Source organism: Chelonia mydas, chromosome 10, assembly GCF_015237465.2.
Source record: "Chelonia mydas isolate rCheMyd1 chromosome 10, rCheMyd1.pri.v2, whole genome shotgun sequence".
NCBI classification, from domain to species: domain Eukaryota; kingdom Metazoa; phylum Chordata; order Testudines; family Cheloniidae; genus Chelonia; species Chelonia mydas.
Genome location: NC_051250.2, coordinates 45,387,372 through 45,409,919, shown reverse-complemented (window position 1 = coordinate 45,409,919; position 22,548 = coordinate 45,387,372). Strand labels below are relative to the sequence as shown.

Below are 22,548 nucleotides of genomic sequence, written 5' to 3'. Positions count from 1 at the left end.
TGGGGGTGGCCAATATCATCTCTAGGCAGTGTTAAGTGTCCCTAAGGGATACAGTGCCCAGCACTTCCGAGGGCCATTACTCCACTCGTCCCTCCTGGGCACTGTACCAGCCCCAAGTCTGCCAAGCTGGTACGTACCCTGGTGCAATGCAGGCTTGGGACAGTGATGCCACAGAGAATTTGGCCCAATATGTTTGATGGGAGCCTTTCCTCCTTCACCCTCGGCCTTCCAGACCAGCCAGTGATGACAACCCCAAGGCCCTGAGCTTTGATACTGGGGCTATCTTGGACTCCTCTTCCCTTCCCCCTCACTCACAGGCTCATTAAATCCCAACCCTTGTTTCTCTACATCAGCGCCAGAACCTGTCCGTCTTTCTCCTGCCCTCCTGCCACCGCATCCCCTTCTCAGCCGGCAGAACAACCTCCTTGTCCTCTGCCTGCGTCCCTTGGCCATTCAATGCACCCTCCGCCCTGCTGCCAAGGCCCCATTCATCTGCACATTTCCCCTCATCCTGGGTCTCTGCGCTGGCTCCTCATCTTCTGGGGAAAGTTCAAGGGTGAAACCGCCTACAAAGCCCCCGCCATTCCCTTTGCCTCCCCTCCTTTGCAGCAGCTCTTACAGTAGAAACAGCTTCTGTCCCAACACTCACTACATGCCCTGTCTTTCTTCAAATCACTTCCCTCCCCCCCACCCCCGTTCCATGAATTCCCCCTGTAACATCCCCATTCCAGGGGGCCTGGCCATATGGATGGATCTGGGGTCTCAGTTCCACACATCCACATTTGGAAGGCAAGACATGAAGCTTCATCTCCCCCTACTCCCACAACTCCACTAAGGGGGCAGGGAGGGAACTTGTAACTCACTAAACCTGTCACCACTGCTCAGTCAGAGCTTCCAGCCCAACCAACCACTTTCTCCTTTCCCTCGGCAACCCCGCAGTACCTGGAGCAGCCAAAGGAGAAAAAAAGGGAGTCTCTCACCTGACAGTTGCCGCCCACCCACTAGCCAGGGGAGACAGTGGCCTCCCACAGCAGGGAGAAGAGGGATAACCCACAAATTTCTGGCAGCTGCCCAAGAAGAGTCAGGAGGCTGGAGAACATGTTGAGGGGCCTCCAGCCAGAGGCGGCAACTCTGGGCACTCCTCGTCCAGTGTTCAGTGTGGGCCCATTTGTGCTTCTGGCCTAGGAAATGGCCCAGTCTCCTCCCTGACGCAAGCACAGACCACTTCTTCCAGCAGCCCAGTGCTTTGTCTAGACCCTTTTTAACATTCCCAAGCACCAGCCCTTCACCCCACCCTTCGGAGACACCTCCATTTAGCCATAGAGCTCGCTGGCAGGAAGCTTGTCCAGATATTCATCTCCCGTTCTCTGAATGTCATCCCATCATTTCCAGTGAAGCCCCCCCGTGGCACTTGTTTCAGATATTCATAGCCTTTTTCCTTGTCCCTGCTAGTTAGCACTTAGCTATGAAGAGCCATGTACTTTTATAGCTTCATAGTGCTCCTACTGGGAGACGTTTCCTGGTGCTAAGCCTAAACAATCCTTCACTGAAATTAGTGTGCTGCCACAAAACAAGCAAGCCCTAAACAAGCCCTCTCTGGCCTTGAACTTTCCCACACTGTGGGGAACTGTGTCTTTCCCCCACTCCCTTAGCAAACTAGACACAGATCGTTTGGTACCTGCAGTCCTCACCCTGCAGCTGAGACGGACCAAGTGGGGCTGGGGGACCAACCCCTTCCAGCCCATTGGATGTACCTACCCTCAGTCCCCTTGCAGCCTTATGCCTCCTTCCCTGGGCACTCTCAGGCCTAGTTTGGTGGTTCCTGCTTCCCCCATTTCCCCACCCCCACCAGGCCCAGAGGCTGGGATCAATTCCTCCCAGATACATGAGCAGCATTTATTACAGTAAGTCACTAGGCTGTGCCATGTGTAATACACCTTCAGCTCACAACAGAGCCATTCCTGGCCGTGCATTAGAAGGATCTTACAGTGAACACACCCAATGTATCTCTGGGAAGGAAGCTTGGTGGCCAGTCCACATCTGCTACAAAAGCCTGACCTTCTAGTAGCAGCCCTGCAATCTACCATGTACAAGGATTTGCTCTCTACAGCTCCCATCTTTGGTTTCTCTGGCTCCCTTTGCATTTCTCTCTCCTCCCTTGGGTTTGGAGCAACCCCTCCAATGTGCCCCTTCCTCAATTACCGGCAAACCCTGCCCACCCTGAAGAGCCCCACTGACTTCAGTTCAGCTGTGTGCCATTGGAAGGGTGCATGGCAGCAGACCCTCAATCTGGACCAGCCCCAGTCACTGCCCCTTGCAGGCTCCCTTTCCCCAACTTCTCCATTTCCGCTGCGGCTATGGCCCCTCAGCCAGCTGGCAATCCAGGCACCAAGGGATTAATTCCCATGGGGTTGGATACAACCCACAGCACAAGCCGCTGGCTAATGTTGAAAATAGTCTCAGGGGACCCAAGACCACAAATGCTGCATCCTGGGCAGGCCTGCCCCCTCTCATCAGTACAGATGGAGTCGGAGTTTAAAGAGAGCAGCCATCCCTCAGGCTTGCTTTCCTGCTTAGTTTGTAAGTTAGGAACACCAACCTCCCCCCCTCACCTCCTTCCTGCTGCAGGGCCCTAGCCACTTTGGGAAGCTCTGAGCAGGGAGCAAGCAGCTGTAACAGGAGCTCCCACTGCACCTCCCCCTCCTCCTATTTCACTAGGAGGGTGGTGAAGCACTGGAATGGGTTACCTGAGGAAGTGGTGGAATCTCCAGCCTTAGAGCAGCTTTTTAAGGCCCAGCTTGACAAAGCCCCCTGGCTGGGATGATTTAGTTGGGGTTGGTCCTGCTTTGAGCAGGGGTTGGACTAGATGACTTCCTGAGGTCTCTTCCAACCCTAATCGTCTATGAATCTATGCTCCCAGCAGTGAGGTAGAGGGAAGAAGGGATTATTGAATACAAACTTCAAACAACTAGACTAGCTCCTTCCCCCCTCCCTCAGCGTCCCCTCATCCCCCACACCTAGGGGCAGGCCAAGCCGCAGGGTTGGCAGCTCTAGCTGCAGGCTGCCTCCCTGAAGGCAGGAGGAATAGTTCTGATGAACACCCTGGAGGCTAGGGGTGTAGCACTCATCAGAGAATGGGCTAGATTGACCTGTGCCCTGTCCCTTTAAGGCTTGAAGGACGGCTGAGAGGGCCAAAGGGGCCGCAGCACAGTTGCATGTGCTTTGAAAGGACTGAGCAGCAACAGGGCTTGTGCCAGCTATGGTGGTTTGTTTTTTTAAATACAATTCCAGTTTTAAAAAACCGTCCCTGGTCTGGGAGAGTTACAAGGGCATGTCCTTCACAGTCTACTTGCCCCTGCAGCCCCAACCCCTCTCTTCTGCAGTAGCTTGGTGTCTGGGGCTGATGAGCAGATTTCAAAAGGAACCAACCCAACCAGCTGACTTTGTATGATAATGCCCTAAAGACACAGTCCCTGGGGTTAGCCACGTACCACAGCACAGACAGCCTGCTGGTAATTGTGGCCATAATTTGTACATTTGATCTTTTGTGACTTGCCACCTATGCAGACAGCACAGAAACAGGGTTTGCTGGCAGGTGATCTTGTACATCAGCCAGTCAGTGCCCCCCCTTTTAGTGTGGCACATTACATTCCATGGACAGCGGCTCGTCCTCTACAGCTTCCTATTGTCTCCTCAAGGAGAGCAAAAGCCATGGGGATGGAGCCTCCCCTGGAAGCACTACTAAGCACACAGGATCATCTTCCTCAGCAGGATTTGTCTGCACTCAGTGGGCAACCACAGACAAATGCATGCTTGGGTTGGATACTGCTGCCCTCATTGGTATGGAGTATCCCCATAATGGCCCTGGGGCTACTAGTGGGCCTCTACACATACACAGTACAGCACTTCATCCCACACATCTGGGCTTAATCTTCTGTAACTCAGAGGAGAAATCCTGCTCGCTGGGGCAGAAAGCACAGACATACAGGGCTCACCAGCAAATCCCAGGAGAGAGAAGGGACTGGCTCTCAAGAGATTGTATTGAATAAGAGTACCAGCTGCACATGGAACTAGTGGGAAAAGCTATTGAGTGGGGTCTGCTCCTTTCTGGGCTTCCAAAGCCAGATCCTGCCTCTGGCACTGCACCCCATATTCTTCACAGTGATATTATTAGGATATGATTATGACATAGTTATGATGTACTTTATGCAAGATAAGTCATGTGAGATGTCATTGGAAAGGTTATGATTTGCTGGATATGATTATCCTATTTGTATGCATGTATCATTGTTGTATCAAAAGTTATGAATATTGACTACATCTATTTCACACATAGCGATTCCTGGGCAACACCCACTAGGCAAAAGTCTAGATGTTTGGCTGGGAAGGGCCTATTCAAGTTGATGAGCCACAAGAGAGAACAATAGGCCTTAGGAGAAGCTTATCTCACACCTGGGGAGCCTTCCTGAGAACTCTACAAACAGCCTCTGAGTAATGGCTGCTGAGACACTACAGGGACATGTGACCAGGTCACGTAGTGCTGGACTCCATCTTGGGATGTCAGTATTCTTCCACTGACAAGCCTTGAAACAAACGGTTCCCACCCTATGCAAAAGCTATATAAGGCAGGGGAGTGACATCATCATTGTTCTTCACTGACTCCCCACCCAAAGAAACTCTTGGAAACACCTAAAGAACAGAGAAATTGAACTGGGGCTGGGGGGCGGGGGGGAGAGAAGAGTGCTGGACCCAGCCTAAAGGGATTTTTAGCCTGTGACTGAAACACCTGGGGATTCCAAGCTGTAAATTAGTGTAGCTTGCCCCTTAAGAATCTGCAGACCGTTGGTATAATCACTTTGGATATGAATAGCAGATCCTCACCCTATCTCTTTAGTATATTAAACTTAGTTTTCATGTTTTGTTTATTTGTTATGTAATCTGCTTTGATCTGTTTGCTATCCCTTATAATCACTTAAAATCTATCTTTTGTAGTTAATAAACTTGTTTTTGCTTTATCTACAGCCAGTGTGTGGGAGTCATAACTTGGGGCAGAAATCTGTTGTATATTCCTCTCCACATCGAGGGAGTGGGCAAATTTCATGAGCTTATGCTGTACAGTTCCCTGTGCAGTGCAAGATGGTATAATTTGGGGTTTACACTCCAAAAGGAGTGCATGCCTGAGTAGCTGGGAAGCATCCCAGCTGGAGCATTCCCAGGCAGTAGCTGGTCACAGCATCTGCATGTAACTGCAGTTGGGTGCGTCCCTACCTGTATATGCGCTGGTGAAAGTGCAGGCTGGAGCCTGGAGAGAGCTTGGCAGCTTGTCACAGCAGAATAGTATAAATAGGAGCCCAGACTGGTGGGAGAGGAGGGCTCCGTGGTATCCCAATTTCAGGTGGCTCGCTAGGGGGAACCTATCACATTAGCCCCTGCACATTTCTTCCCATCACCTTAACTGCAGCAGCCCAGCCAGGGAAATCAGCCAACAGTGGCACTAGGAAGGATGAGGACCCATCAAATAAATCCCATTCTGCCTGCTGCGATCATGCAACATAATTGGCACTATCCACTCATCCATCCCACTTACCCCACTGCCTTCGCAAACTTACACACACAAGTCCCCCACCAGCCAACTCTCAGGCAAATCATTCCCCTCTCTGCCCCTTTGATTTGTTCAGCTGACTGGGGAATAATGCAGCAGGGAGGGTGGGGCCCAGCTGACAGGGGAGTTGGGGAGCAGCAGGGAGGAAGTGGCCCATGCATTCCTCCCCAGAAATGGGCAAAATTTGGAGACATGAATGATGGCAAGTGACAGTTCTGAGCCAGGCCTAGCCCTTACTCCTGAAGGCTGGCCTTATCAATCAATTCCAGCATACACCGTCTGGAACCCTGATCGCAGCCCCTAGCACAAAGCCTCCTCAAGAGTGGTCGATGGAGCACTGGCTTGCTACTGGCTCTTCCACTTTCATTAAAAGACTAGCTATTCACCAGACATTTTCCCATGTGCACAATAGGCACCAGCATGTTATACAATCGTCTTGAGGCACCTACAGTATCTGTAAGAACGTGCTGTGTACCATCTGCTGTGCCATCAACAGAACCCCTGCTGTAGCATCACACAGCTTCAAGCAAGGGTCATCTGTGACCCTCAATTAGAGAAGACCTCAAGGGGTAGCGAGCACAGTCCACATCCAAGAGCTCTTATCCCAAGAAAACTGGAGCACTTGAGCCAAGAAACATAACTGCCACTGGGTGCAAACCAGCTGGATTAACTAGACCAATAAAGGGGATACAGGCTCAGCAAAAGACTGGGGGGAGGAATGCCCGTTCCCTCTTCTATTGACTAGATAATGGAGAAATGAAACCAAAGAGATTTTTGTCAAAATGGGCGTGTGGCTGCTTGGAGCTGTACATTTGAAAAATCAGATCCAGTGACGTTCCAGGGGAAACAGGTGCCTGGGGAACTAGTGTGTTGTGAGAACGGAGAGGGAGAGTGCTGGAAAGGCTTTTTTTTGTTAGATATTGCAGCTAACTAGGTGCTAATACAGACTTTGAAGAAAAGATCTCCTTGGTAAAGGGCCAACATCCCCACCCCTTCAATGAAAGAGCTCCCATTCCATACTGAAACCCCCAACACCGGTGTTAGCCCAACCATGCATGACAGGCAGAGAAGCAGGAATACATTGCCAGTTTCTTTCATTAGCAACCAAAAGTAGCAAGAAGAGTCACAAACAAGTTTTTAAAAACTTCTTTCATAGGTCACTTACCCACAATGCCAGGGCCGTCCTTACCCATACACAAAGTATGCAGGTGTGTAGGGCACCAGGAAATTTGGGGTACCAAATTTCCTGGTGCCCTGAGCAGCTGCGTGCTGCTCTAGCCCCTGCTCCAGCTCTTTCACAGGTCCCTGCCCCTGCTCTGCCCCAGCCCCGCCCCCACTCCCCGAAGGACTCCAGAAGCAGCCGGGAAGCCGGCCGGGCCTGCACTCACCGGTAAATAGAGCGACCCGGTCCCAGCCTGCTCCGCTCCCCTGGCTCCCAGCCACGCAGCCAGCAAGTGCTGGGGGGCAGTTCCCCCCTCCCCCCAAGCCTGGGAGCCAGGGGAGCAGAGCAGGCTGGGGCCTGGTCACTCCACTTCCTGTAGGAAGTGGCCAGCCTCCCCCCTGCAACGGAGGCCTGGGGCTGGGCCCCACACAGCCCCCCCCACGGAGGCCTGGGACCCCACACAGCCCCCCCCCCCGCAGGGGGGGTGTGTAGGGCACCAAAATACCTTGGGACAACCCTGCACGATGCAGTGGTTGGGGCAGAGAAGAATATTTTCTTCCCTCCTGCACATCCATGAAACTCAGGGTTTGTCTACACTGCAAAAACAACAACTTGCAGCAGCAAGTCTCAGATCCCAGGTCAACTGACTATGGGCTTGTCTACACTACAAAATTAAGTCAGCTTAAGCTAAGTCGATGTACAGCCCTGCAGTAATTAAAGCTGCAGTTCATAACCACATTCTGCTTCTTCTGGTGGTGGTGCACATCCTCACCAGGAGTGCTTCCACTGCCTGAACTGTGGGAGGCATTGAGAGGCACCAACAGCTGGAGCCCCCAGCCCCGGTATTAACAGCCAGGCACCAGACTCACAACTGCCTCACCCCCCACCCCAGCATGACAGTTCCAGCTAGCAGCCAGGTGTGAGGCTCACAACTGCCCCCACCCCTGGCACTGACAGCCCAACCTGGCAGCTGGGCATAGGACTCATAGCTGGGCACCCCCTGCCCCGGTGCTGACAGTCTTTTGAGTCTGTAAGCCCGGCGCCTGGCTGGCAGGTCAGGCTGTCAGCACGGGGAGGGAAGGGACCTCCAGCTGTCAGTTCCACACAGTGCTTACAAAAATTTTTAAAAGCATGCCTCAGAGGAGGAAGCATCGGTTCATAGGGTGGCTCAGAGTCTCCCAAGAAAGAAGAGGATGATTCTGGATCCACTGGTGGCACTGATGGTCCCGCTGAAGGGAAGTCACGGGAGACAGGCTTCTCCCGCAAGTCACATCTCCCAGTGGAGTCAGGCCCTTCCTTGTGACGGAAGGAGACACTGGATCCAGGACAGCAAAAACATCCTAGGAGGAGCCTAAGACTTGGCTCTTCCCAGAGTGCAAGGGGTCTGCCCGAACCAATGGAGTCAGAGTAGTAACAGTGTTTGCCACACTCGAGCAAGACAGAGTCGGTTCTGTTGGTAGCTGATGACTCCCTTTTATCAGTGCCATCGGACCACAGACTTCATGCTTAGATGGTACAGATCCCAGTTGGTACCGCCGGAGCCTTAGACTTGTAAGGTTTCTTGTCATGCCCCTGAGACTTAGGGCATCCTATGTTCTCTGAAGAGCTGCTTGACTTAGGCAGGGCTGAACCAGACTGCTTCGAAGTGGATTTGGAGGAGGATTTGCTTTCATGTTTATGAGAATGCTCCCAGCTGTCCTGAGAAGACCCTGCCAAAGGATTTCTGGTGGTAGACTCCTTCACTTCAGTCAGACCTCATGGCGGGAGGCACACTGCTTGCTGAGTCAGGATGATACACGGGGTGGGTGGTGCCCGGGTGACTGGCAACCTCATGGCCTTTTCCATTAGGTGCTTCTGAAGGGGAAGCTCTCACCCCACTCTGATATGACTGGGGAATGAGAGGGAGATACTGCACCTTACCACAATGTGGGCTTCCCTGAGGCAGTAAGTACACTGATGGCCATCACTGACTGACAAGGAATGTGGTCAGAAAGCATACATTTTGAAGACTGGACTTCTGGGCATAGTCCTGTCCCCATAATGGGGTAAGGGAGTATGGAGGGCAGAGCACGCCTGGACAGGGAAGCTAAACTATAAAAATGTTTAGAAAAAAAAATACTGAATAAACTCTAAAGTTTCTAAAAACTATTCACAGGTATACGTATGTTTTACAGATAAACAAAGATAGGGTGACCAGACATCCTGTTTTTAAAGGGACAGTCCTGTATTTAAGCCCTCCTTCAGGTGTCCCAACTTTTTCTTAAAAATGGGAAAATTGTCCCATATTTTCTGCCTCTCCCCACCATCAGTACCAGGGGGTCCAGCTCCTGGCCTGTTCCCTGCTCACCAGCCATTCACCCACCCACCATCGGTGGGGGGTGTGTGTGTCAAGGGGGCTGGGTGTGAAAGGCAGGTGGCAGGCCATCAGCACAGCCCCACTGCGTGCCAGCTCTGGAGTGGGGGGGCGGGGAGGGGAAGGAGAGAAGAGTGCTTTCCAGCAGTATTTCTTTTTAACAGGGACTCAGTCAAGTTAATGTTAAATTTGAACATTTGTATTGCATAGTTCTGACTGATTACCATTGAACTTGCTTAAATACGAGTAATTCTACCAGGTGTCCCATATTCAGCATAGGGAAATATGGTCACCCTAAATAAAGGGGACAAAGCTCTGGATATTGGAGGTTCCAATCTGGGCCATGTGGTGGTAAGAAGGAACTGGAGAGGTAGTCAGTTATCTCCACCCTTTATCTCCTTGGTTGGAGGCACGAGGAGAGCAAGGGCACATGCATAAACCAATGGGCACAGCTTTCAAAGTTCTCCAGCTCCAGGAGCATGGTGCACGTGCATACCCACAGTGGAATACGCATAGGGCCCAGCACTCTAAGAAGCACGGGTTTTCCAGTGGCACAACCCCATCTGTGCTCTCCTTGGAGGTATGTCAACACAGTGAAGAAAAACCCACGGTTGGCCCATGCCAGCCAACTCAGGCTCCTGGGGCTCAGGCTGTGGGGCTGTTTCATTGCTGTGTAGATGTCTGGGCTCGGGCTGGAGCCCTAGCCTGGAAGTCTACACAGCAATGAAGCAGCCCCACAGTCCAAGGCCCACAAGCCCAAGTCGGCTGGCAGGCCAGCCACAGGGTTTTCTTTGCTGTGTATACGTACCCTGTGTGAGATCAAAGGTGAGGGACCAAACATGCTCTTTAACAGAGCGAGATTCAGCTGCTAACTGCACATTCCTGAGATAGCAAACCTCTGAGAGGCACTCAAGAAAATAGTTCTATTCTGGCATTCCCAGTTAGTAACCAACGCCGGCTTCACTCTGGTGCAAGCTTTTTATTGTAAGTGATCAGTGAGCAAGCTGCAGTATTTACAACCCCAAGCATTCAACACCCATGAATCACCCCCTACTCCTTCCTCAAATGTGATTTTTTTTAAAATTGATTTTAAAGTTAGTTGCATTTGTGTTTTGGTCTCACTTGGGTCATGTTTTCAAGCTGTTCTCATGTAATCACTTGTCTCCAGCAGCTGGAGGGTTAGAAAAGATACCATGTAGAGAGAGTGTCAGATTTCAAGGCCAGAAGGGACCACTGTTATCTAGCACAGCAGTTCTCAAACTGTGGGTCATAAAACCCCAAAGTGGGTCGTGACCCCATTTTAATGGGGCTGCCAGGATTGGCCAAAACCAAAGCCCAAGGGCTTCAGCCCTTGGTGGCGCTCAGGTTACAGGCCCCCTGCCTAGGGTTGAAGATCTTGGGCTTTGGCTCCCCCCAACCCCGCCGCTTAGGGCAGCGGGACTTGGGGTTTGGCCCCCCTACCCAGGGCAGTGGGTCTCAGGTGGGCTCAGGTTTTGGTCCCCACATCCTGGGGTCATATAATAATTTTTGTTGTCAGAAGGGGGTCATGGTGCAATGAAGTTGAGAACGAGAACCCCTGATACTAGTACAAGCCAGAGAACTTCCAACACTAATTCCTAGAGCAGATCTTTTCAAAAAAATCTAATCTTGGTTTTAAGATTGCCAGTGATGGAGAATCCACCACAATTCTTCGTAAATTGTTCCAATGGTTAATCACTCTCCAAACTGTTAAAAGTTTACACCTTATTTCCAGTCTGAATTGTTTAGCTTCAACTTCCAGCCATTCAATGAAAATGCATCTTCCAATAAAATTGAGTGAGTTGGCAACACTGTATTCCCCTCCCCCTTTTTTATTACTACTAACCAGGAGCAGTAATGGATCGGGCAGGGGTGGGTCACTTCACTGAAGGCATCATTACCTGTTACTATGCATGTGAATTTGGCATCAGAGTCCTCAGACACAGCGCGAGATTTGAGGGTAGTTTCAAACTGCGGCTGGGTCTCCTCAGTCAGCTGAGCAATGATTGTGCAGAAGGTGCTCCTAAAAGAATCAAGAAGTAATTCTTAGAGCTCAGATTAGGTTACTAGAAACAAAGTAAAGGGTTCTCCACCCAGAGATCAAATAATGTGCTTGGCTGACTGGTTCTCATTATATGTTAGGGCAGGCAGGAAAGTAAGTCAAGTGACTTACCGGTACGCTGGGGCCAGCTCTGGCCCCTGGAAGGGGCGGGGCCTAGGGCAGAAGGGGCGGGGATGAGGGGGGTCAGAGCCAGCCCCAGCCCACCCTGTAAGGTAAGTGCCTCCCCCGCTCCCCCACCGGAGTAGCAGCAGCAGCCTGGGGCTCCGGGGCCTATTTAAAGGGCCCGGGGCTCCCCTGCTTCTACTGCCCCAGTCCTTTAATTATCTGCAGGAGCCCTGGGGAAGCAACGGGGCTCGAGCAGCTATTTGAAGGACCGGGGAGGCAGAGGCAGCTGTTCAGGAGTGTTTAAAAAAAAACAAAACAAAACAAAACAAAAAACCCCCAACGACAAACGTTTTACTGATGAAAAGCTCTGGTGTAAACAGTGCTTTGTCGGCAGAAGCAGTCTCCTGCCGACAAAGCCGTGGCCGCTCATGGGGGATGGAAGTTTTTTGCCAGCAGGAGACCTCTCTCCTGCCAACAAACAGCAACTACCCTGCACCGCTTTTAGCGGCTGTAGCAGTACAGCCATGTCGCTAAAAGCTGCGTAGTGCAGCCGCTCCCCTAGTTTCTGGCTGGGGCACAGAACAGTTTAGTTGCCTCTGGGCTATAATGCTTTCTTCTAATTTTGGTGGCTAGGTTTAGTTTGCAGGTGCTAGCAGCCTGTGATTTACAGGCGATCGGATCAGATGATCTGGTGTTCCCTTCTGGCTTTAAACTCTATGACAACCCAACACCTGCCTTCAGATGTCCCTCCTTGCCTCTCACTGGATTCTAATGGTCTCATTTTAAATTCCCTCCCAGGCACTCTTACCCTGGTTGGTACTTGGCTCACAGTCATTGCTGCACAGCTAGAGCTATGAACACTAACAGAGAAAGAATTCTGAAAAGCCAGTTCACTTCTCGCTATTTATGCCTTATGTTTACTTGTTGTGTTTCTTATTGAGACAATGAAATAAAAGAAACCAGGGAAAGCAGCCTCACTTTTAGCCTGCTGGTGCTGCATGGAGTGGGTCTCTCGCACTGCGGGGGTGGGAGGGAAGCCCCTCTATTAGAATTTTATTTTAACTGTGCAAGTTTTTTCATTGGTTTAGGATTTACAGAATAGGCATTTTGGGATCAAGTTTTAATTGACATGGTCCCTTTAACAAGTACATGCCCCTTATTTCAAAGGCTTGAGTCAATAGTAAAAAGACCTTTAAGGGCATCATGCGCCAGTGATAGTTCCTTATTCCTACATACCCACCCTCCTACAGGAGGTTCTGAGCCTGGCTTACACCTTTCAGAGCTAGGGAACTGTCCGTGAAGCCGGCAGGTGAAGCTTCTTTACTTTAGCTCCTGCTACAGCATCTAGGCATTAGGGACCATACACCATGTAAGCTCATGCACTGAAATGTGAAGGCATAGCAAGTTCAGACTGAAGCATTACCCTGAACTGTCCAAGGAGCTACTAGACTCTACGAAGTTCAGAAGATGTATCTTAGAGCTGTTTCAGTGCTATTCACATATGGCACTGAAAGGATACAGTGTGTATGGATTCAGTATTGTCAATCTCACACAGCTGAAAAAGTTTAGTCAGGCCCCCAAAAAACCATGAGATTTGCTTCAGTACTTTTTAAAATTTCCTGGCATTCTAAAAATTGGGGTCTTTGCCTTCTGGTTGGGGGGCCTTTAGGGATCATATTTTCAGTTTTTTCCCCCACAACCAGAAAGGATAGAAAGTTACTCTTTTTTAAATGTGAAATTCTCATATAATCACAGGACTCCAGGAGCTGGGGCTCTAGAAGAAACACCATGTACTACCATACAGTTGGCAACACTGTTCATGCAGTACCACCTTCAATAAGGAAAGGCTTAAGACAAAACAAAGTGTTCAGCTTCCATAAACATGCAGGAGAAGTGTGTGTAGGGGGTGGAGATTCATAGAAACAACTACTGACAGCTCCATGACTGGTGCTAGCTGGCCTCAGTATGGGCAGTATCACCAGGAGGAGCAAGTGGGAGGTCCTAGGAGCCTGTACTCCCCTGACTCTTAGAGGGGTCCTCCTAGGTCACAGGCAGGTACTGCTGCTGACCTGTTCAGTGAGCTAACTTCAGCCCTGAGGTCTGGAAATTCAGTTCCTCTCATCACATACTCTCTCATCATTACATTTTTAAAGAGTAAATGGATACACAGAGCTTGGACCCAGAGCCGAGCCCACTGTCAGGGCTCTGAGCTGTGACAGCTGCCTACGCAGCTCCAACGGCAGCAGGGACCTACATCACCTACAGATTTAGCAGGAGATTCATAGATTCCAAGACCGGACAGGACCATGGTGAACAGCTAATCTGACCTCCTGTATCACTCAGGCCATAGAACTTCCCCAAAGTAATTCCTAGAGCAGATCTCTCAGAAGGACATCTAATCGGATTTAAAAATGGTCAGCAATAGAGAATCCACCATGACCCTCAGTAAATTGTTAAAAATTCATACCTTCTTTCCACACTGAATTTGTCTAACTTCAACTTCCAGCCATTGGATCATGTTATACCTTTCTCTTCTAGACTGAAAGAGCCCATTAGTAAATATCTGTTCCTCATATAGGTACTGTGGCAAAGTACCTTGTTCACCTCAGCAAGCTCAGTTCTTTTTAGCCTTGGAGACACAGGATTTGGGCAAGGCAGTCCTTCTAGGTGGCACAAGGTCAAACTATACCTTTCCTCAGTCAGTCCCTTGTGCCTGTTTTCCTTTCCCTTCTAGGGAGAGGATGCAGCCTCCCTTCCTGGAAAGGTTCAGTGTCTGGCTGCACCCAGCCTACTGGCAGCTTCCCTGCTTTTCTCACCCCCACCCCCCTTTCCTAACAGGGGAGGGTTTAAAAAGGTCTCAAGCAGTTGGAGTCAGCTGAACCGAATTGGTTCTCTAGCTACCCCTTTACAGTTGAACCTTATTAACCTGTGGTTACCTCTCCTCAGTGGATAGAGAGGGGCCTTTTAACCTTCTGGGACTGATTACTCCCCTCCCCATAGCTGTTTGTCCTGGGTTTACTACAGTACTTACAGGCTAATCAAATCACCCCTTAACCTTCTCTCTGTTAAACTAAATAGATTATTCCTTATAGTGATACACTCAAGGAGCTCAGTGTCTAATCCTTTAATTAATTTAACCATACTCCTAGCTCTTCTCTGAACCCTCTCCAGTTTTTCCCAACATCCTTCTTCAGCTGTGGACACAGGATTCCAGCAACAGTTGCACGAGTACCAGATACAGAGATAAAATAAAACGAGTACCTCTACTCCTACTCAAGATTCCCCTGTTTATGCACTGAAAAATTAAATTAGCACTTTTGGCCACAGTGTCACACTAGGAGCTCACGTTCAGCTGATTCTGCAAACAGTTTGGGACTCATGGTGGATAGTCTCTGCTTCCCAGGACAGAATCCTCTACCCTACAAGTATGACCTACATTTTTTGTTCCTAGACGTATACATTTACATTAAACCATATTAAAACATACACTGTTTTCTTGTGCCCAGCTTACCAAGCGATCCATCACAACGCTGCTACGTCCCTTTCCATTCTCTTGCTTCCTGCTAAGGGCAGTTTGCAGGAAATCCAGGACTTTGAATTCCACAAGCACAAGGAAGAGCTCATGGGGCTACTCCCACTGCTACAGGGTAAAGCAGCCAATCCTGCATGAAGACAGTCACTGGTGGGGGTTTAGTGGCCTTATTATGAATTCATGAGAGTGTTGTCTCAGTCCTGGTCCCAGAAAATGCTTTCCAAATTCATGTAGATTAAATTCAAAGAACTTCCCAAGCACCAGTGCAGCATTTCATGTAGCAGCAAAATAAACAGAGTGCCAACCATACAGCATCCTCCACAAACTAGTGATGCATACACTGAAATATACAGCTGAGTTCAACCCTTGTGTAACGCCACTGATGACAGTGGGTGGCGCCAGGGATAAACTAGGCCCATATTGTGCAAACTCCAGAGCCAGAGGTAAAACTCCAAAGACTGCTGAATAAAAGGCAAAGCACCGGAGACTGGGCCTCAGACAAGATGTGTCGCTAGCAGTGTGGCCTTTGGTGACCCATTTAATCTTCTGCAGAGGAAGAAGAACCACAGTAGCCACTGGGTAACTGTTGGAGACTTTTTGTTAGAGGCTTCCAGTTTTAGGTCATTTCCCCAGCAACTCCTTGAATCCCTGAAAGTGCTGCACTATCCCTTATCATTTGGCCACAGCAAAACTTGTCTGATTCAAGCTGCTTCATATATCGATGTACCCATTTTCTGAGTGCTCCTGAAATTTTGCAGAGTGTAAGTAGTATCTGTTTGCTTTTCAACCTTCCTACATCTGCATGTTGTTTGCAGCAGCAGATCAGAAGCACATAAATTGAGCAGATTCTAGAAGGAAGTATGAAAGGATGGCAATTCAATAGCCTTTTTACATTAAAGAGGGACTTCTGTACTAGGGAAACCTCTGGACAAAGCGGACTCGAAAAAAAAAAAACTCTTCCCCTTTCCTGTGGCTCTTGGAGTGGTTTTTCTTTCCTCACCCCTTTTGGCAGCAATCCTGGAGGCTAGCAATCACTCTGGAAGGACCTCTTCCCCACCAGCTCATCCTCTCCTCCTTACTTCTGCAGGGAAGCAATAGTGACACCTTTGACTTTACAACAGTCTACGTTGACAATAGATCTATGGCACAAATATGGCTTCACTGCAGTCTGGCTAAGGAGAATCTGGGTTGCAAGGGCAGCTTGTGGGGAAGAGAGAGCTCTTATTTGAACAAGGTGGCATGTCTATTTTTTAAAGCGTATCCCTGTATGAAAGTCTCTCTTTAATAGTAAGAAATAGCTGAACAGACCTTTCCCCACCCCCATCCTTTCAGTGGTGAAGATGGATAGTCCTTGCATCTACCAGAATTGTGCGCGATAAACACCAGCCTGACTGTTTGCACTTCAAGCAAGTAGTAGAGACTCAAGCATGCAGAATCTCATGCATGCACATTATATAAGTGCCATGCTCTCTTCAGCTAGTACCAAAGCACTAAAGGTTAGTCATGCGATGTCACAGGTCCAGGAAAGGATTTGGTCAGAGAAGTTTAATAGAATAGAGGTTTACCTTCTAAAGCTGGAGGGAGATAATCGGTTGCCTGATAAGCTAAGCAGAAACAGCAAACAAAACCATTAGACCAAAAAGCATGAAAAGAAGCAGAAATTAAACCATTATGTTGACAGATTAATGATAAGTCACCTTGCACAGGTCAGAGTCTCTATTAAAAGGCCACAGCTGCCTTAGCCTGCTTGCCAGATTAAGCGAGCTACATTGTAAACTGTAACCAAAACTGAAATGAAATGGTCATTAACAGCAGAAATGTAAGAACATTTTATGTGGGTCTGAAAGGCTAGATTTCCAAAAAACAGCACCTGAGTGGTCCAAGCACTCTCTACAGCGGTGTATGCGCAAGGCAGGAAACTACACTTAGTCTAGAGGGTATCCTGATAAGATGGCACTTGAGACCATGAACCGAATTACTTGTCCTGAGGAGCAGACCTGGGGCCCGGCCACCTACTGATGGGCAACAAGTGTGTTTGCCACAAACTGCACTTCCAAGCTCAGAGGTGGGATCTGCATGTTGAAGGAATTCCAGGAGGCAGAAAAGCTCCCTGTTCGTAATGCTCTGAACCCAAGTCACTGCGAGAGCTTACTGTAAGCACGTTTCACAAAAACTTCCATGGTCTCCATTCCCTTTGTGGTAACTTGTTACAAGGCTAACCGTTTCATAAAACACACTCCAATGCTAACACCTATATCTGATGGGCGCAGGTGAGTTACTTACCAAGAGCAGAGCCTGTTCTCCAAACACTTTGCCTCCAGGGAGTCACGCACCTGTCCACAGAACCATTTTGGAGCAGTATTTGGCAGCTATGGGGCATGTGCCATTCCCTGGAGCCTAACACTCCACACAGACTAAAGGCATGAATGCGTGACCTGTCCAACCTTCCCTCAGCTCCATATTTGTGACAGAGATGCCTAAGGAGTGGGGGGGGGGGGAGGGGCCGCAGTGGCAGTGCAGCTCTGAGGCCGCAACACATTTGGACAGCAAGAGCTACTGTTGGTAAGTGAGCCTTTCTTCCCCTCCATTGCTTCCACAGAGCTTGGCCAAAGGTGCCTGGCCACTGGGACTTCCCTTAGCAGGCAAGCAGAGGAAACCCGTGTGCGGAACAGTGACTGAAACCCTGCCCCCTCAAAACCAACATCTGCTGTTGCCGAAATATCCAGAGAACAGTGATTTGCAAAGGTGTGAATGGAACTCCAGGTAGCAGTCCTATGGATTGCAGGTTGGGGAATGCTGCAAAAACACGCTACCCCTTCAGCCAAGTGATCCCAGAGACATTCAGATACAGGACGCCTACTAGCTCATAGCATAACTAAGCACAGTCTCTTATCCACAGAAATAGACTTTAAACTGGGATGGCGTGCAGAGTTCTCTCCAAAGACCACATGCAGTCTGTTCCATCACTACCATCCAGAGCATGTAGCCTCCCTTCCCCTGTGCGGCTTTAGAGCAGAGACAGTCTCCATCACAGTCTGGTCGACAAAAAACAGATGCAGTTTTGTCATAAGTCAAGGGGTAAGCGTAGCCACCCTGCTGTGTGTGGAACACAGCATAAATTGGTTTGGCTCTAAGTGTGTGCAACTCAGACCCTCCTGACCGAGTAATGGCTCTAAAAATGAAAACTTCAGTGAGAAATGGCAGAGATTGCAAGATCCGGGAGGCTCAAGAGGGCTGCTTTGGGTTTGTTCAATGGCAAGTTACAGTCCCAGAAGGACAGTTTGAGACACCCTTTAAAAATGAAAAGGAGTACTTATGGCACCTTAGAGACTAACAAATTTATTCACTGAATGCATCCGATGAAGTGAGCTGTAGCTCACGAAAGCTTATGCTCAAATAAATTAGTCTCTTAGGTGCCACAAGTCCTCCTTTTCTTTTTGTGAATACAGACTAACATGGCTGCTACTCTGAAACCTTTAAAAATGGTTTTATTAGGGGGATGGCTGAACACTGTGAACCCTTTTGCAGGTACATGGTAGATAGAACATACTTGGGAACATAAGCATTCAAGTCAAGGTCCCTAGCTTGAGCAAACCCATTTTCAAAACCCTTTTGGGAAAAGCCTGAGGCAATACAAAAAAGAAAAATAATCCAGCGCAGCACCCAAGTCCAACTAAAGTGTAGTATAGACACAACTGTGACACTGCACCCCATATTCTTCAGGGAGATATTAGGATTATGATTATGGCATAACTATGATGTATTTTATACATCGGCCATTGAGATCATTGCAAAGGGTATGATTTACTGAATACGATTATCCTATTTGTATGCATACATCATTTTTGTATCCGAAGTTAGGAATATTGACTGTGTATCTGTATTACAAATATGTTTACACCTGGGAATGCCCACTAGGCAGAATACACTCAGTCTAGACCAGTGCTTCTCAAGCTATCAGATATGAGGGACCAGCAATTTTTTTTTTCCAATGTGCGCACAGACTGGCAGCCGATGGCTCGCAGACCGGCACCAGTCCACGGACCACCACTTTGAGTATCACTGGTCTAGATGGCTGACTGAGAAGGGCCATTAGAGAAAACAACAGGCCTTAGAAGAGGCTAATCTCCCACCAGGAGGCCTTCCTGAGGACGCTGTAAACAGCTTCTGAGTCATGGCTGCCATGACACTACAGGAGCATGTGACCAGATCACCTGGTACTGGACTCCATCTTGGAATACCAGTGTTTTTCCACTGAAAGGCGTTGGAATCTAACTTGGAGACAAACGGTTCCCGCCACATGCAAAAGCTATTTAAGGCAGGGGAGTGACATAATTGTGGTTTTTCACTGACTCCCTGACAAAGGAGACTCTTGGAAACACCTGGAGGAGCAAGGACTGAATGGGTGGAAGTGCTGGACCCAGGCTAGAGGAATTTCAAGTCTGTAAAAGGAATTTATACCTGGGATTTGAAGCTGCAAGCAAGTGCAGCTTGCCCCTTAAGAATCTCTGTAACCGGCTTGAATAATCATTTAGGGGTGAGAATTTGCTACTCATATCCAATCTCTTTAGCATATTAAGCTTAGATTGTGTTTTTGTTTATTTGCTATTGCTATCCCTTATAATCACTTAAAATCCATCTTTTGTAGTTAATAAATTTGTGTTTGGTATATCACGAACCGGTGTGTAGGAGTTATAACTTGGGGCAGAAAGCTGTTGTATATTTCCTCTCCACATTGAGGGAGGGGGCGAATTTCATGAGCTTATGCTGTACACATCTCTGTGCAGGGCAAAACGGTATAATTTTGGGTTTACACTCTGGGGGCGGGGGGTGCACTTGAGTAGCTGGGCAGGTCCTTACCAGAAGCTTTCCCATGCAGAGCTGATCTCAGCATCTGTATGTAGCTGTAGCTGGGTGTATCCCTACCTGTATGTGTGCTGGAGGGCCTGTCACAGTAGTACAGTGTAAAGGTAGCCCAGGCTGGTGGGTCAGGTGGGCTCAGTGGTACTCCAGTTCCAGGTGGCACCCCAGGGGGACCCATCACAACGTTGTCTACCTGTTCATGAACTATATGTAAAACATGGAGTAAGGGAGAGGCTGGCTCTGTGACCACTCTGACAGAGGAACGGAAGAACAGTTATGTGGTGGGAGCAGGGGAGTTTATTCCCTTTATGATATGCTGGGCTCAAGCAAGTTATGCAATGCACCCCTGAACTGCCAACTGCTGCTGACAGAGATTTGGTGGCCATGTGGCTAGGCACACTGCTCCTATGGGGACTCTGGAGGCTGTGTGTCACAAAACAGGTATAACCCACCTTGATTTGGGGTTCTCCCAGCTATAGATTTCCCTCTCATCTTTGACAGGGATGGGAGAAGGCTGCCCATATAGAGCCATTTTATGTAAAGACATCATCATCCATATAGAAACAAACCAAGAGGAGCAGAAGCTTTGTTCTACTTGAAGGGTATCAGAGACAAAGGATTCTTTTGCCAGCTATTATCCAGGAGGAATTTAGGGAATTAGGAGACAAATTAGTTTACATGTTAGGAGCAATGAAAGGCTAACTAAGTTTGCTTTACTTTTCTTGTTTCCAAAGGAGATTCAGCAGAACATAGTACAGGAGTGGTCAGCTGCTGTAGTCATGTTGCAAATGGCTACACAAATGGATGGAGACATGTAAATGAGCAAGAAGGCACTAATCCAGAGATTGGTTTTTTTTTGTTTTTTGTTTTTTAAAGGCAGAAGGACCATCATCATACAGTCTGACCTCCCGCATAAGAGAGCCTCGCCCACTGAGTCTTGCATTGAGCCTAATGACTTCTGGCTGAGCTAGAGCAGTGGTTCTCAAGCAAGAGTACATGTAGCCCTGGGGTATGCTGAGGTCTTCTGGGGCATATATCAGCTCATTTAAATATTTGCCTAGTTTTACAACAGGCTGCATAAAAAGCACCAGCGAAGTCCGTACAAACTAAAATTTCATATGACTTGTTTATATTGCTCTATATACTGAAATGAAAGTACAATATTTACATTGTAATCTATTTTATAATTATATCGTAAAAATGAGAAAGGAAGCAATTTTTCAGTGATGTATTTTAATGTCTAAATGTCACAGCCACACTGATTTTGTAAGCAAGTAGTTTTTAAGTGAGGTGACACTTGGGGTTATGCAAGACAAGCCACACTCCTGAAAGGGGTCCGTAGTCCGAAAAGGTTGAGAGCCACTGAGCTAGAGTACATCTTTCAGACAGATCCCTAATCCTGAGATAGGGACAGAGAATTTGCCAAAGCCCGAAGTAAATTGCTGCAATATCTGCTTTATTTCCAGTCTGAATCCATCTAGCTTCATCTTCCAGCCACTGGATCCTATTCTGCCTTTGTCTGCCAGACTAAGGAGCCTCCTACTATCAGGAATCTTCTCTCAGCGTAGGTACTTGTTAACTGATCGAGTCAACTCAATCTTGCATACTTCGGATCAGGACACAACAGCCAAAAGAAGCTTCCCCTTCGTTTTAGGAAGATGCTATGATGAGGGAACAGTACAATTGGGAACAAAAATAAGGTTCAAAACCGTCAAGCCTCCCACTGAGCTTCTGAAATTACATCCGAGACCTTACACCCCTCATTGCACAGAAAGAGGCACTCAGTCTAGTGCTAGCAAAGTAACACAAGACAGCCTCTGAAAACTGCACCTGGCAAGCCTGCCAGTGTTTCCATTTGCAGAGGTAGAGCCCCTAATCAACATGAGAAAAAATGGGAACAAACCCCTTAAACTTATAGGTCACTTGCTTTTGCAAATGGCTGCACAGAGACTTTTTACAATATGGCAAACCAAGAGGTGACATTCCCTTGCACAGGACACTCTCACTACCTAGGGTTAAAAGGTCACTCAACTTGAAAATAAGTTTGTGACTGGAAATTCATCAGCAATGAAAGCAGGTGGGGGGAAATGTTTTCTGTTGTTCGCTTTGAGCATTTTACAGCACTCTGTGTAGAATCCAGTTCCCTGGTTTTGCTGATGTCATTGGCACTAATCTCATGGATTAGCATGACAGCTTCACACATAGGATTGCCAATTTTGTAATATTTTAAAACTGGACACATTAGCAAGAGTGCTGGAACCTCCCCCTGCCGCCCCTTCCCCTAAGGCCCTGCCCCACCTCTTCCCCCAAGGCCCCACCCCTGTTCACTCCTCTACTCCCTCCTCCGGTTGCTCACTGCGTTTCCTCTACTCTGCCCCCTGCCTCTCCCACCCCGGGTCAGAAGGGACTTGCCTGTGGAGCAGGGACTGGGAGCTGCAGCCACCAGATGCAGATAGGAGGTGGCCCAGCTGAGTAGGGGCTGGCACGGGTGACGACCCAGTGCCTCCCTGCCTCCCCTTTCCGCAGTAACTGGACTTTGGGTGTCCAGTCAGTAGATCTGAACAGACACTGTCAGGTCCCCTTTTCAACCAGACTTTCTGGATGAAAACCAGACACCTGGCCACCCTATCCCCACAGGGCAGAACACGACAGATTTCCAGACCATGCTCCGACGTGCTTCAGTTCACGTACATGCCAGAGAGAGCAACATCCATCAACTCAGACCTTTCTACATATGCTCAGGCCCTTGACCCCTCTAGAGACGGGCACAGGGTAGCTGGTCCATGTGGCCAGATGACGCACAGCTCCCCTGGACCAGAGCAGGTGAGCCCAATGCAGCTACTTAAAGAGG

The 22,548-nt window shown here is 48.7% G+C and overlaps 1 protein-coding gene across 2 annotated transcripts in view; it reads right to left on the bottom strand.

The window, feature by feature from the left end:
• ALPK3 (alpha kinase 3) overlaps nt 1–22,548 on the bottom strand; it is an 87,828-nt gene that overhangs the window by 46,264 nt on the left and 19,016 nt on the right. For both annotated transcript variants that reach the window (XM_043523944.1, XM_037911480.2), the window contains one exon: nt 11,037–11,158. In XM_043523944.1, coding sequence (XP_043379879.1) covers nt 11,037–11,158 — 122 coding nt within the window. Of the gene's footprint in view, nt 1–11,036; nt 11,159–22,548 lie in introns of those variants that run through there.